At 41.0% G+C, this 16,795-nt stretch overlaps 1 protein-coding gene across 9 annotated transcripts in view; it reads right to left on the bottom strand.

Moving 5' to 3' along the window:
• The window catches only part of itfg2 (integrin alpha FG-GAP repeat containing 2), a 126,832-nt gene that overhangs the window by 32,721 nt on the left and 77,316 nt on the right, over positions 1-16,795 (bottom strand). For 7 of the 9 annotated variants that reach the window (XR_015081375.1, XM_086008986.1, XM_086008985.1 and 4 more), the window contains one exon: positions 1,763-1,854. The exons of the other annotated variants lie outside the window; for them this stretch is intronic. Coding sequence is in view for 6 of the 7 variants with exons in the window: in XM_086008986.1 (XP_085865112.1) it covers positions 1,763-1,854 (92 nt within the window). In the remaining variant the exon portion in view is untranslated. The remainder of the gene's footprint in view (positions 1-1,762; positions 1,855-16,795) is intronic. 9 annotated transcript variants of the gene reach the window in all.

The following is a 16,795-nucleotide window of genomic DNA, read 5'->3' as shown; positions in this document are numbered from 1 at the left end:
CTCCTGTCCCTTTACATGCACCATTTGGCTTCCACTTCGACCTGAACGAATTATTTCAATCTTCCTTTTGTTTTCTCTCTTGACCACTCTCTCCTGGGCCTTTCTCTCCTGTCTTCTCTCCTTCCTGTCATCCAGTCATGCCTCCTTTCATTTCCCCCCTCTTGGATATTTTGCCACCCAATCTCTACCATCCTCATAACTATCCCACTGCCTTCCTACTCTCCTGCTGCAGTCCGAAGTTTGAACCCATCTTGAATAAGCTCAGAGCTACCTTCTATGCCTTTCTTGGAATTCTCCAAAGGGTGCATTGAGGCCCCTGTAACTGCTTTCTTATGTGAGCAATCCCAACTGCCCCATCCTCCTCTCTCACCGACTTTTCCACCAAGCGCAGGATTTCAACAGTGCATAATCTCCAATAACTTAATATCCCACCATAATAGTGGCAGGTAAGTAGCTGCAGCTGCAACAATAAATATAGGTTCGTCATTTTTACTTTTAATTTAAGACATTTAAGAAAAACTATATACAGTAGTCGGACAGCAAGACCCATAAAAATGGTTGCTGTGAACTTTGTAAATAATTGTGAGCTATAATTTAGCTTGAATGTACCTGTATCTTATTTTTTTGGATTTCAGCAAAGTTCTAAGTAAAAAAAACTTATTTTTGCCGATTTTCTTCAAATTTACCTAGGTTTTATGGAGTTAAAATTTTTCCCCCACTGCTTTTCTTGTATTTTATGACACTAAAAACAAATTAGCAATAAAAATTGACTTTAAAGGCCCTTATGTATACCTCTATTTATAAAACCTAGGATTCCTGGGTGCTTCACTCCCCATCCCTTATCATTCGCTTATACTTACTGCATCTTTGCTTTCAGTGATTTCTTATCTAGCTCTTCGAATAATCAGTGCTTCGAAGACTTATTGGTACACATCATAAAGCTTCCCAGTGTCCACTTGGAATGTTACATCCGTAAATTGTGAAGTTGGTTTGCAAAATGCTACACCTGTTCACCACACTATGTTCAGTAATTGTTGATTTGTGGAGGAAAGCTGGAAATAAAGCTGCTCTTTCATGTGCTTGTAACCTATGTTATCAAAATGGCTCCCTGCTCCAAGAGTCATCTTAGGAAAAAATATAGAAAAAACAAAGATATTTCCTACATGAAATAATAGATGAGGGAAGTAATTTGTAGTTAAAGCACTATTCCCTAAACACATAATCCTCCTCTTTTAACACCAATTCTCTGTAAAGATATGATTTTTTTTTTTTTTAATAAGGGTCCTACTGGTGAGATCAGGAGGAAAAATTTGTTTGCGACCAAAAATATGCATGCAGGTGGCGCAGGGCCTGAATGGACAGGCCGGGGTGCACCTCATATTGGTTTTCCTGAAAGTGCTCAGGGCAAACCAATATTGCATAAGTAATAACACCTGTTTTAGGCACGGGCCTGGATGCTTATTTTTTGCCTATACCAATATGCCTGATGGCGTACTTCAGGCTCATAATGAACATGTTCTTTCTTGCCCACTATATTGGAGGCTTAGGCACCCGTTTAGCCCCACTGAATTTCTAGGCCTCAAAAATTGTTAAGGTTTATAGAGGTGTTGTCATTCTTAAGGACAAACTCAATTTGTAGGAATAGGATCTGAAGAACTAAACAGGAAATAGCTTGGCACTTTCTGATGGCTAGATGATAAAAGAAAGCAGTTTGGAAGCAGGGTTATGCAGAGTCTTCAGTGACTACCATGGTAACACTCACTGTTACATCTAACTTTTCCAAGGCAAAGAGCTGATGATCCACTTGAACAGACCATAGGAGTTTATCTGACCCATCCATCAGCTTCAGAGTACCTGTGGCAAAGAGGCAATACATAGAGCTTTACTCAGTCTCATTGATTAACAGGACTCCAATTAGCAATGTATTAAAACCTTGAGGAGGAAAGGTGCCTTGATAAACTAATCAGGAAACCTAGCAAAGAAAAGGAAATATTCTCACAATCTTAAAATCAATATTTAGATTATTTTCCTGCTCGTGTCAGATTGATATACATAGTTTTTTTTACCCTTTCCGCAACTTCTGTCAGTAGGGTGAATGAGTTACGGCATCACCACAATGCAACCCTGAAGTTGCCTGGTAGAAGCTGTGTGCTTACTAGTAGGAACAAATCAACTGTGTTACCTTTTCCTTTAATAAATAACCTTTTCCTTTCCTGTCTCTACTCCTTTGATTAGATATTGTACTATCAAACCTTGGAGGTTCAAAAGCTATTGCTAAAGCTATTGATTTTGTCACTGGGAATTTAAATGAAACATCACAAAGGCAATTGCAGGTAATATCTAGTAACTTACAGGATTTGGTTAAAAGGACAATGGCCTAGAAATTCGATTGCATCAAAAACAGGCGCTCGGGGCGAGCTGGCACTGCACTTGTCTGTTCACATGGTCCCAGGGAACACATTAAATTTGTGCAGGAACCTCATTGTAATGAGTCAGGCATGCAGCCAGCGCTACCAGTGCAATTCATTGGCTGCATGCCTGTTTGGGGGGTGGGGGTGAGAACCAGAAATCGGGTGTCTCTGATGCCACTTAAAGGCAGCCACCAGCTCTTAAAGGGGAGGTGCATTATGACTGCAGAAGAAAGATACTTCTGAACAGAGAAATGGCTGCTAGACCTGCATATCCTGCCCCCAGGTTCTCAGATGCTGCTTTGGAGGCCCTGGTCTAGGTGGTGGACAGGAAGAAGAAGATCCTGCTTCCCCAGGGGACACAAACAACAACAACTTGCATTTATACAGTGCCTTTAATGTAATAAAACGCCCCAAGGTGCTTCACAGGAGCATTGTCAAACAAAATATGATATCGAGCCACATAACGAGGTATTAGGGCAGATGACCAAAAGCTTGGTCAAAGAGGTAGGTTTTAAGGAGCATCTTAAAGGAGGAAAGAGGGGTGGAGAGGGAATTCTTGGCAGTTGAAGGCACGGTCACCAATGGTGGAACAATTAAAATTGGGGATGCACAAGAAGCTAGAATTGGAGGAGTGCAGATATCTCGGAGGGTTGTAGGGCTGCAGGAGGTTACAGAGATAGGGAAGGGCAAGGCCATGGAGCGATTTGAAAACAAGGATGAGAATTTTAAGATCAAGGTGTTGTTTAACCAAGAGCCAATGTAGGTCAGCAAACAATTGCACCGCCAATGAGAAGACATTGCAGAGGACGTCAATGCCATGAGCTTAGCTCTCAATACATGACTGCAATGCCGAAAGTAGTTCAATAACCTCACCAGAGTTGTCAAGGTAAAAATACTGTACTCTTACACCTCCACAATCACTATTCAAAATACTCCCTTCTCCTGCTTCCCTTCACCTTTCTACAATCACTGCACCACACTTCACTACATATGCTTCTCCTCATACTCACACTCAGCACTATTACAACCCTCACTCCACACACCTCACATACTGCATACCAACTATTTGACCATGACAGGCACATTTGCTTCAGATCTCACAAGACTCTCACTAATACACACCCAAGGTCGCACACAACTCCAACAGAAGGCAGCCAGTGGAGGAGGCCAAGCCCACCTACATACCCTCTTTCCCCCCCCTCAAAGAAAGCATGCTGTTCATCACAGGCAGGGGCAGAGTCATGGCCATGGTAACTGGCAACACTGGAGATGTCGCACAAGGTTTCTTCACGCCTTGTCCTCTTCTTCCCTTCTTACATCTATCTTACCCTACACATTCTGCATGACAAACTGTAGATGCTTTCACCAGCCATTTATCGCTCTCTGCTCTACCTTCACACACAAAGGCTAACCCTTGTCCTTCTCTTTCATTTCAGGTGTTGAAGATGTGGAGATACCCCTATCACTTGAGGAAGAAGCAGCCAGTCCTTGAAGATCCAGCATCACTCAAATCTGACCCTCGCAAGCATCAGCTCACATACTGGCACCGTGTACTTTGGAGGCTAGGCTAGAGGACGTGTCTTTATGTGGTGAATCACCGTGCACAAGAGCTCATGCAGGGGGATAGGACGCCACAGGTGCCTGCTTTGAGGGCCAAGACGATCGAAAAAAGCTGATGGGTATACACTGGGGAATGCTAGGTGCACTGGGAAGCCTGCCAGTGAGCTGGTGCACAATAATGCAGAGCATGGAGGAGTCCAGCTCCAACTTGTGTAAAGGTTTCACACAGAGCAAGCTCCATCAACACAACAGTGTCGCCCATTGTCATGGAGCCTCTCCTGTCAGCTGCCATGGAGGCTCATACGGCTGCCATCTTGGCTTTGGGGGCCACTGGGATTTCTAGAGCGTCACGTCACTCCTGGACTCCATTCTCATTTAATTCATTACCCAATATTGTTCATTTAATTCTGGTATCATTTAATTCCTGGTCTATGATATTATTTGTTTTATTCCTGGCCTCAATATCTATTTAATCCATGCCCCCAATATTAATTATTTTATTATATATAAACAGAGGAGAGGGAGGAAAGAACAAAAGAAGGTCTATGATAGGGTGGAAGGTAGGAGTGATTAAATGAACAGCAGAATCATTACCAGCACCTGCTGTTCGTAAAAATGAGAGCAGTTGTTATCGAGTTCAACAATTTCAGATCATAACCACTCATTTCCCTTTTGTTCTTTTCTCCCCTCCTCCCTTTCCCAGCCTCTGTAGTTGTTTAAAACCTGTTACATCTGTAACATTTTCCAGTTCTGACAAAAGGTCATCGACTTGAAATGTTAACTCTGTTTCTCTCTCCACAGATGCTGCCTGACCTGCTGAATATTTCCAAAATTTTCTGTTTATATTTCAGATTTCCAGCATCCGCAGTATTTTGCCTTTATTTATTTTATTCATTGGTTCCAATACTTTTTACTTAATCATTAGCTTCAGTATTATTTAATTAACTTATTGACTCATTATTTACTTAATTTATGGACTCTAGGGATATCTTCCAGCCCATCCATTCAGTTCCATTACTATTTGTTCAATGTAACCCTGTTGTTCTGAAACAATGGGCCAGAATTTGCTGGAAACTTGTGCCATAGTAATAGCGCATCTATGGTGCACACCATTACTATTTGCAGGAAATTATGGCGGGAGTGACTCAGGTCATTACTAGCGCTACACCAAAATTTGCTGGAACCCTCTGCAAACTGCAATAAACCTCGCCAAAACAGTGAGAATTCCATTATCATAGCTCCAATAAAAGCAATGGTGATGTCCAATTTGGGTTAACACTGCTTTGATCGATACTGTCACTTAGACTGAACCAAAATGGCGGTGATGACCTGGCTGCAGCATGATTTAATGCTCCAAGGTTGATTTCCCTTAAACAAATATGTCTTTTTATTATTGAGCTTTGTCGATATATTTAGCTAATGTAAAAATAATTATCTTTCAAATATACCTGTACTAGCTATGCGGAAAGTTTCCTTTTAAATGGAATTGAATTTTTGAAAGCGATTTAATGTTTGGATTGATTCAATGATCTCTGGTCTGTTAGCAGTGTCAATTGCTAAATTTAACATGGAGTATCAATCCAAATAAGTGTCTCTTTTGGAATTCATATTGATAAATACACTTAATTCCACATCAATTGAATAGCGCATCAGTAAATATTTTGTTGAGGAATTAAATGTAAAATTGGCCTATTTAAAGAACTAAGTCGACTATTAGCGACCATGCAGCTACCGTTGCAGCTGCTCTGAATTTAAAGGTAGGGATATGTGAGAAATTAATTATGAAATAATTATTTCCTATAGATCTGGCAATGTATTTTAAATATATTTCCCCTGCAAAACACAGGATGCTGCTTTGAAATTAAAAATGGCCACCAACATTTGAAATGATTTTCAATTTAGAAGCCTTCAATTGGCTCAGATATTTGTGGCCACACGCACTGCGCACATTACACCCAGGAATAACTTTAGAAAACAAAATAAATAACCTAACAGGTTTTTGGCAAATTCTCAAAACAAAACTCACAAGTCGAATATGCACTTTTATAAACCAGAATAAAAAGTGGATGAATAATGTGATACTATTCAAGCAATTGAAATTGGAATTGACAGCAAACATTGGTCAATGGCCATTGGCTACACGCTTCCAAATCGTCATTATCCTCGCTAGGACATAATCTAATAAGCTCTCCAATAAATTTTGGTAGAAATTAGTCATCGGAGAATCGGGACACACAACGGTCTAACTTATGGTGTTCAGGAACAAAAGCGTCATTCCAGCAAATGTATCCTTCGACTCACCTCAAAAATGCCACAGGATATTTATGTAATATAAAAATCTTTTGTACAACACGCATTTCCTACAAGGGATGGGCTGCAGATTTTCAGCCCCAATGTCTCTTTCTGAGGTTTCCTCATAGTACAATTTCCTGATTTCAGCCATTGTGATGGAAAGTCATTAAGTAAAGTCTTGTCAACGTCTATCGCAGAGTCAAGCAGACTTGGAACACAAATCACCCAGTGATGCTGTTGGGTACCTCCAAAAGGCCAGTTAAAAAGCTGCATTTTCAAAGGTTGAGAACAAGATACGAACAGATAGGAGAAAAAAACTCATTATTTTGCTTCACTGTGGAAAAACATTGAAAAGATGAGGCACTGAGTGGTGCACCAGGTTAGAGACTGTTCTTCCACTTACGGAATCTGTGTTGAAATCTAGGAAGAGGGTTGCTCCCTACAAAACCCAAGTGTGTACCAAGCTAGGTATGTGCCCAGCCAGGCCTTCTATTAACAGAGCATTTAAATATGGAGGAAATACAGAAAAAAACTCTGAGTGGCGGAGGATTCACTTTAAACATTGTACAGTACCAACTACTGCAGGACAAGTAATTTTTTAAACAAATAAAAATTCCCCTGATGGCAGATGAAGACTACAGGAACAGGGATTCCCCTCACCCCAAAGCTACTTTACAGGGATTCCCCAATCTTGCTGAAGAACAAAATAAAGAACATAATAATTTCCAAGCTGAAGTGCACATATCACCTGGCAAAAGACTGAGTTGTTCTGTCAGCATGCCATTCCACAACCCAATCGCTTACGCAATATTTAAAAAGAGAGAAGACAATATTAATATTAATGTATGAAGAGTGCACTCTAATCAAAAGTAGCAAGCATGATGGGGAATCCTGGAATGAGATGGAAGCATTGCAAATGAGAAACCTGGAAAAATGGAAAAGATGATTTCAAAAATACACTTTTAAATTTAGCCATGTTACAGTGATAGCAATATCAGTGCCAATTATATGACCGACATGCTCACATATTGAATAAATTATACTTCTGTTGGCTTTTTACAGCCACTTCCACCACACTGCCAGTGTATAAGCTAGAAGAAATAAAATGTTTGCTTTCCATTATATTGCAATACTATTTAGAAAATAATTTAATTAAAGGGAAAGGTAATAACAATTACTGGTCAAATTACTCAAAGTGCTTTTTTATTTAAAAAAATGTAGGACTCCTCCTTTGAGCTCCAGGCATTTTCAGTAACAAAGTAGGATCCCCTTGTAACTTGTCTGATCCGCAGAATTGAGATCAGTGTTTAAAGTCCCTCAGAGAAGAGAGTTTATTTCCTTCTCTCATGTCTCTGTTTTAACTAATAAAGAAGAAAACATTTCTTTTCAGGATTCTAGACAGAATCACAGACTCTTCCAGCACACTTTGAACGAGCTGTCCAATTTAGTCCCACACCCCAGCTTTTTCCCCCATAACACTGCAAATTAGTCCTTTTCAAGTACATGTCCAATTGCCTTTTGAAAGTTCCTATGGAATCTGATTCTACTACCCTTTCAGGTAGTGCGTTCCAGATCTTAACAACTCTGTGGGGGAAAAAAACTCCTTTGTTCCCCTCTCCTTTTGCCAATTATTTTAAATCTATGATCTCTGGTTACTGACCCACTTGCTAGAGGAAATACATTTCTCCCGATTTGCTCTATCAAAACCCATTTTATTTTGAATACCTGTATTATGTCTCCCCTTACCCTTCTCTGCTCCAAGGAGAACAATCCCAGCTTCTCCAATCTCTCCACATAACTGAAGTCCCTCATCCCTGGTAAACATCCTTTGTACCCTCTCCAAAGCCTTGACATCCTTCCTAAAGTGTGGTGTCTGGAATTATACACAATACTTCAGCTGTGGCCTAACCAGTGATTTCTAAAGGTTTAGCATGACTTCCTTGTTTTTGTATTCAATCCCCCAGTTACAAAGCCAAGAATCCCATACGCTTTCTTAAATGCCTTATCAACTTGCCCTGCCACCTTCAAAGATTTGTGAATATGCACCCCCAGGTCACTCTGTTCTCCTTCCCCCTCACCACCCCCCCCCCCCCTCCCCTCTGCTCAAAATTAGATTATACTGCCTCTCCATGTTGTTCCACCCAAAGTGCATCACTTCACACTTACCCACATTAAATTCCATCTGCCATGTGCCTACCCATTTCATCAGTCTGTCTATGTCCTCCTGGAATCTGCTACTATCCTCCTCAATATTTACTATGTTGCCAAGTTTTGCGTCATTTGCAAACTTCAAAATTGTACCCAAGTCCAGGTCATTTATATATAACAAGAAAAGCAATGGTCCTAATACCAATCCCAGTGGTACCCCACTGCATACTTCTCTCCAGTCAGAAAAACATCCATTCATCACTACTCTCTGCCTCCTGTCCCTTAGCCAATTATGTACCCAAGTTACCACCCATTTAATCTCATGTGCTACTATTTTCTGAATAAGTCTGTTATGTGGTACTGTCTTTTGAAAGTCCACATATACAACATCTACTGCACTATCTTCATCAAACCTCTCTGTTACTTCATCAAAAAACTTGATCAGGTTACTCAGACATGATTTGCCTTTAACAAATCCGTGCTGGCTGTCCATTATTAACCAAGTGAGAATTAATTTTGTCCTTGACAATGGTCTCTAGTAGTTTTCCCACCACCAACATTAGACTGCCTGGCCTGTAGTTACCAGGTTGATACATCTCCTCTTTTTGAATAGGGGTGTAAAATTTGTAATCTTCCAAGTCCTCTGGCACCACACCCATATCCAAACAGGATTGAAAGATTGTAGTCAGTGTTTCTGCTATCTCCCCTTGCTTCTCTCAGCAACCTAGGATGCATGCCACCTCAACCACAGAAGCTTCTTAAATGTTATAAATCAAGATAACTAAATCTAGAAAAATTTTACAAAGTAAATTAAAACTAGGAGTGTACTTTATGAGCCAGTAGCAATCAAGTGACAGTAAGACTAACTTTTGCTTTTTAATTGTGGTAAAGTGACTCAGTTAATGACACTTTACTCAGAGAAGAAGGAAGCTCCACCGCAATATGCTTTAAACAGAATGTGCTTGCTCCTTATAATGCTTCTTGACATACTTTATTATTGCACACCCAAAATATAGTTGATGTTGTTGTTTTAAAACCCAGCTGCATTTAATTTAATAAGAATTGCTTTCGTTTTTTTAATTCTCTGGAATCAGCCAGATTTACAGCCGTCAACGTTGGATGTCAGATGTGCTTTGCTGAGATTCACTTGCCTGACCAAAACTGTAGGAAGTGGAAGCTGTCATTTGGACTCTGTGACATAGGACTTCAAACACTGGAGATATAACAAGAATGGAAGTAATCACTTGGAATGCATGTGTCTGGGTATTGTCATGTTCAGGTCAGAACGTCATGTTCAAATGACTTGTAGAGTGTCCATGTCCTTTCATTTTCATTCTAATCACTTGAACCATGTCTACAGAGCAGCAATTAATGGACATAAAGTGGGATGTATTCAATTTACAGCATTGTCCATCACTTAAATAATCATACATGCACAAAAATCCTTTCTTCTATTTAAGAGAGGCGCATCATCACCCTCTCTGTAATTACTGTTCCATTGGCTCCTGACGAGAAAAGTGGTAATTGAACTAATTGAGACACTTAAATTGAGCAATTAATTTCAGTCTGCAATACGAGTATCCATATAAAAGAAGCGTGCTGTGTGAAGTCAGGAAATGCTTAACAAAATAGCTCATTGAAGTAGGAGGAAGATGTCAAAATAAGCCTACAGCCTGCTGTGTCGCCCAAGAAAGGAGCTTCCCCCTGCTGCTCCAATAGTCCTAATTATCCAACAGCTACACAAGCAGACTTTGGGTGACATGTGAAGGAAAAAAGGGCCTTTTTAAAAAAAGTTAAAAATATACCAGCAATTAAGCCACAACTGTATGCACAAAAGGGCTCTTCAAAGCTTCAAGACATGTTCCATGAGCTGAAATAAGTATTTTAGAACAATTTTACGTTATAATTTAAGAAAATAAAACTGAATCATTAAAATGTATTTCCATTGAACTTATTTTTTTTTAAAAGCGCGTCCAAATTTTGAGTGTCACTTACAGACATTCAGCTTTACTACAAAAAAAAGGATATGCTTATCTTACAAATCCTGGAATACCCATGAGTGCAGAATTTGCATTATCCTAGATGCCAATGACACCAGAATTTCCAATCCATTGTTCAGGATTCTCTAAGAATTTCTTCAATTATAAGCACTGGATTTTAGCAATGTACTAGTACTGTATTATTTATGCCTTTGCTGATGCTAAGTTGCTGAAATATGACTTTTTAGATCTCAGTCCCCCTCCCCTCTCCCCATTACTCACTGGTTGTACGCCATCAGCATGTAATTCTGGGGGAATGAGAGATGTATATTATATAACATTGCATTCAGAGTTCTGTAATGTTATTTTTACCACTTCAGTGCAAGTCTCCCTGAGGTAGGTATGGCTGAGCAGACAGTATTAATTATCTTGGCAGAATTGATAGAATATTCTGGCAAAGCAATTAAGTCTAGAACAAGTCTAGAGCTTGACCAAAAATAAATTCTAGCAATAACTAAAAAATACATGTATAATACAGAAGTTGTTCACATTTTTTGCTCTGTTGATGGTCTCAATTCTTCAATGAACATAAGAACATAAGAAATATGGGCAGAAGTAGGCCATTCGGCTCTTTGAGCCTGCTCCGCCATTCAATAAGATCATGGCTGATCTTCTGCCTTATCTCCACTTTCCTGCACTATCCCAATATCTCTTGATTCCCTTAATATTCAAAAATCTATCGATCTCTGTCTTGAAAATACTGAACAATTGAGGGGTAGAGAATTCCAAAGATTCACCACCCTCTGAGTGAAGAAATTTCTCCTCATCTCAGTCCTAAATGGCCGACCTCTTATTCTGAGACTGTGACCCCTGGTTCTAGACTCCCCAGCCAGGGGAAACATCCTCCCTGCAGCTACCCTGTCAAGCCCTGTAAGAATTTTGTATGTTTCAATGAGATCACCTCTCATTCTTCTAAACTCTAGAGAATATAGGCCTAGTCTGCTCAATCTCTCCTCATAGGACAATCCCCCCATCCCAGGAACCAGTCTGGTGAACCTTCGTTGCACTCCCTCTATGGCAAGTATATCCTTCCTTAGGTAAGGAGACCAAAACTGTACACAATGCTCCAGGTGTGGTCTCATCAGGGCCCTATATAATTGCAGTAAGACGTCTTTACTCTTATACTCAAATCCTCTTGTAATAAAGGCCAACATACCATTTACTTTCCTAACTGCTTGCTGTACCTGCATGTTAACTTTCAGTGATTCGTGTACAAGGACACCCAGGTCCCTCTGAACACCAACATTTCCCAATCTCTCACCATTTAAAAATACTCTGCTTTTCTATTTTTCCTACCAAAGTAAATAACTTCACATTTCTCCACATTATATTCCATTTGCCATGTTCTTGCCCACTCACTTAGCCTGTCTATAGCCCCTTGAAGCCTCCTTGCATCCTCCTCACAACTTACATTCCCACCCAGCTTTGCATCATCAGCAAACTTGGATATATTACACTTGGTCCCCTCAGCCAAATCATTGATGTAGGCTGTGAATAGCTGAGGCCCAAGCACTGATCCTTGCGGTACCCCACTAGTTACAGCCTGCCAACCCGAAAATGACCCGTTTATTCCTACTCTCTGTTTTCTGTCCATTAACCAGTCCTCCATCCATGCCTCCAATCCCGTGAGCCCTAATTTTGTTTAATAACCTCTTGTGTAGCACCTTATTGAATGCCTTCTGAAAATCCAAATATACCACATCCACTGGTTCCCCCTTATCTATTCTGCTAGTTACAACCTCAAAAAACTCAGATTTGTCAAACACGATTTCCCTTTCATAAATCCATGTTGACTCTGCCCAATCCTATTATTATTTTCTAAGTGCCCTGTTACCACGTCATTAAGAAGAGATTCAAGCATATTCCCTACTACTGATGTCAGGCTACTGGTCTGTAGTTCCCCGTTTTCTCTCTCCCTCCTTTCTTAAATAGTGCGGTTACATTTGCTACCTTCCAATCCACGGGAACCGTTCTAGAATTGATGGAATTTTGGAAAATGACATCCAATAAATCCACTATCTCTATAGCCACCTCTTTCAAAACCCTAGGATGTAGGCCATCAGGATCCAGGGGATTTATCGGCTTTCAGTCCCATTAAATTCTCCAGTACTATTTTTTTTTTAATATACTAATTTCTTTCAGTTCCTCATTCTCGCTAGACTCTTAGTTCTCCACTATTTCCAGAAAGTTTTTGCGTCTTCTTCTGTGATGACAGACACAAAGGGCTGGATTCTACCACCCCTGAGGAGGTGGGTTTGGAGGCGGGACTGCTGGGAAAGTCAAAAAGAATGGGAGCGGGTCCCGAACCCGCCTCCAACCAATCGTCCCGGGAGTCGGGTCCCCGATTTGTGCAGGGACCCAACTCCTAGCGGCGGGAAGAGGATTATAGCCACTTAAGAGGCTTTTTCCAATTTTTAAGACTTCTGCTGTGGGCTTCCCGATGTCGGGGAACCCCGCCAGGGTAAGTCAGGTGTGCTGTGGGTCTGTTGTTATGTTGGTGTATAGATGACAGCTGCAGAAGTGGTGTGAAGGATGCAATAGGACACTGGTGAATATCAGAAGTAAGGAAATGTTGGGAAAGTCATTTTTAATGTGTTTAGATTTTTCTGTAGGGGACAAGCTTTGAAGTGTTTGTGTGGCCTCATCTCAATGGGAGAAGTGACAGATCGCTTCTGTACCCCTCACCTGCGGCTGCCATCTGTTTCATCCTAAGGAGAGAGTCACTGGAGAGCCTGGGTGCAAGGTCTCACCTGTGTACAGTGATTGTCAGTGTTTGACAGCACCTCAATGCTGTCAAACACTGTCAAAAATTTATGGTTCATGTACAGGAAACTTTGGTTTATCCGGAGGTTGTATGTCTGGAATACTCGATCTAACGGCAAAAATCAGGAGCCGTTTTCGATAAGTTTTTTTAGTTCTCGTTCTTTTTTTTCCCCCAGTCAGGCACTGCAAGGTCGGTATCTATAGCAACAGCTTCAGCTAGAGACGCTTGCAGCTGCAGCCGACTCTTTAGAAGCTGTTGCTGAGCAACAGTGTTTGTCAGATACGGAGATGAAAACCTCCGTATGCTTCAACATTAACTTTGTATGTCCGGCAGTTTTGATAGATCGGCAACACGCCGGTCCCGGATAGCACAAAGTTTCCTGTACCTTTAAGAAAACCGACAGATGAAGCGTCATCAACTGATGTCATCTGACACCGGCTTTCCCTTAATTGGCCAGCAAGCCCGCAGGACGGGCTTAACAAGGCCAATCGGGAAAATAGCGTCTGTGCGTCAGACGCCGCTGGGGGCGGGACTAGAACCCGGAAGGCAGCAGTCCCGCCCCCAACGCGTCTAGGTGAGTAAAATCCAGCCCCAGGTATTTGTTTAATTTCTCTGCCATTTCCTTATTCCCCATTATAATTTCTCCTGTCTCAGCCTGTAAGGGACCCACATTTACTTTCGCTAATCTTTTCCTTTTTACATACTATAGAAGCTTTTACAGTCTGTTTTTATGTCTCGTGCTAGTTTACTTTCATATTCTATTTTCCCTTTCTTTATCAATTTCTTGGTCCTCCTTTGCTGAATTCTAAAATCCTCCCAATCCTCAGGCTTGCTACTCTTTTTGGCAACATTATAAGCCTCTTCTCCTTTGATCTAATACTATTTTTAACTTCTCTTGTTGAATAGGCTACTGATGCTAGTTATTGCTATAGGAAGTGTAATAGGATCCTGTAGTGTTCTTGCACCAGAGAACTATCTATAATTAAATTATGTATTTAAAATATGATAAAAGCATTTTATATTTTAAATATATAATTTAATTATAGATAGTTCTCTGGCGCAAGAACACTACAGGAACCTATTATACTTCCTATAGCAATAACTAGCACCAGTAGCCTATTCAACAAGCCATTCAAAAAGCAAGATGACCCCCTTCTTAACCTGCAAGAAACTTCTGGAAATACATCAGGACAAAGCAGAATGTACAATAATTTGAAAGGAAACGGGAACCAAAATGGAGGCTGAGGAAATGCTAGGACACACTGTGTACTGGCATCTGTAAAACTGAACCGTAAGAAATTCTAATGAAAAAGCTGAATGACAATGTGAAAATGGACATCTTTGAGCTCTGCCAGTCACTATGAGATATTCCCTGAATGATTAGAGGCAACATTACATCTTTATCTTTCTCTGTAGAGAAATGTATTCAGAGGTCTGAGATTTAACAAGGCATGGAAACTGACTTATTCAGAACCATGAACATCGATCGTATCCACCATCATCAGCTGTGATCTACCTCCAGTGGGCTCAGAATGGCAAAGGCAGCTGCCCACCTGAGCCCATCATGGGTTTAGGAGGCAGAATTGGCTATTGGGAAGGTGGGCTGGTTTGTGGCAAATTTTCTGCAATCCGTATTTGCACATGGACCATCAGCTCTGCGGCATGAGATTCTCAAGCCTAGCTGATGCCATAAAATGGCTGTTCACTATACTTGGGATGCCTGCTGGTGAGAAAAATTGCTCAGCAAATTTAGTGACGGGCAATTTCAATTTGTACTGATCCCTGTGCAAAGATCTGAAGACCCCACAAGCCCAAACATTTAAACTTAGAAATCAGGTAATACAAAATTTGCATATGGAAGATAGCCTTCCAATGACTACATAGATTACAATATAAACTACAATGGAGGTCAGTCACTGGACCAGCAGCTGGCATGGGTAAACAGAAAGCCAGCAGAAGCACTATGAATCATTCTTGTCCTATTTACTTTGTCCTGTATCATTGCTTATGGATGATCATCTGGACCTCTTGGCATTCTTCCAAGCTTTGCAGAGGTGATCCCACCCACCTCATCACCACCCCTGCAGGAACAGCCAGAATTCTTGGTTGACTTAGATTAAAATTTCTCTAATGATGAACATCTTGGGCATTCTTGGGTGGGACAAGATTTGATGAGACACAATCAGGAAAATATGACAACCCAGTGGCACTTGGAAGAAAGAACTGGACCTGCCAATGAAGAAAGAGAGGTCCTGTTGGTGCCAAAGATTTCATTTACAATTTATTTCTTCCTCTAAAGTCGACTTTATGGGGATTTTTTTTTCTTAATCCAGGTCAGAAAATTGGATGAAATCAGCTGCAAGCTAAATAGAATGGTCAGAAAATGTATTTAATTGGCAAAAAAAAATTGGAAGTAACATTTATAACTATCTTCATGAAGTGATTTTAAAAGTTCATAGAATGATACAGCATAGGAGGCCATTTGGCCCATTGTGCCTGTGCTGGCTCATTGAAAGAGCTAGCAAATTGGTCCAACTCCCCTGCTCTTTTCCCATAGCCCTACAAATGTTTCCACTTCAAGTATATATCCAATTCCATTTTGAAAGTTATTTCAATTCTGCTTCTACCACACATTCAGGCAGTGCATTTCTGATCATAACAACTCGCTGCGTAAAAATGTTATTCCTCATGTCGCCTCTGGTTCTTTTGCCAATTACTTTAAAGGTTATCGACTCTTCTGCCACTGGAAATAGTTTCATGACCCTTCATGATTTTGAACACCTCTATCAAATCTCCCCTTAACCTTCTCTGCTCCAGGGAGAACAACCCCAGTTTCTCTAGTCTCTCCGCGTAACTGAAGTCTTTCATGCCTGGCACCATTCTAGGAAATCTGCTCTGCACCTTAAGGCCTTGACACCCATCCTAAAGTGTGGAGCCCAGAATCAGACACAATACTAAAGCTGGGACCTAACTAGTGTTTATAAAAGGTTTAGCATAACTTCCTTGCTTTTGTACTCTATGGCCCCGATCTTATCTCGAAGGCAGGGAGGGAGCAGGGCGGGGCAATTGTGTGGTTGGGCTCTAAGGGAAGATCAGAGGCCAGAGAGGACATCAGAAGGGTTGGGGGAGTGGGGGTTTGTGGGGGCGATCAGACGGGTCGGGGGATGTCTGATCGCAGGGGGTGGGCGAAGTAGGTAAACTGGATCCAGCAGGTAAGTGGAAAGGCACTTACCTCCCTTTAGCTGCAGGGTTTCCCAGGCAGAGTTAAATTTAAAATGGTGGTTGATTCTGAGGCACGCAGCCTCATTATAATATTTAAATGACCAACCCGCCTCCTGCGAACGGTTTCCCCACCATCCCTCCCTCCCCCCCGTTAAAATCAGAAGTGGATGGGTTGTGGTTGGGTTTCAGATATTTTGGGGGTGAAAAATCCTCCCTATGCCTCTATTAATAAAGCCAAGGACCCCATATGCTTTTTTAACAGCCATCTCAACTTGTCCTACCACCTTCAAAGACTTGTGTGCTTACACCCCCAGGTCTCTCTGTTCCTGCACCCCCTTTAAAATTGTACCATTTAGTTT

The sequence above is a fragment of the Somniosus microcephalus genome, chromosome 16, assembly GCF_052327205.1.
Source record: "Somniosus microcephalus isolate GS21.2 chromosome 16, FLI_Smic_1.0, whole genome shotgun sequence".
Classification (NCBI taxonomy): Eukaryota; Metazoa; Chordata; class Chondrichthyes; order Squaliformes; family Somniosidae; genus Somniosus; species Somniosus microcephalus.
The sequence above is the reverse complement of the archived record's forward strand: the minus strand, read 5'-3'. Positions and strand labels throughout refer to the sequence as shown.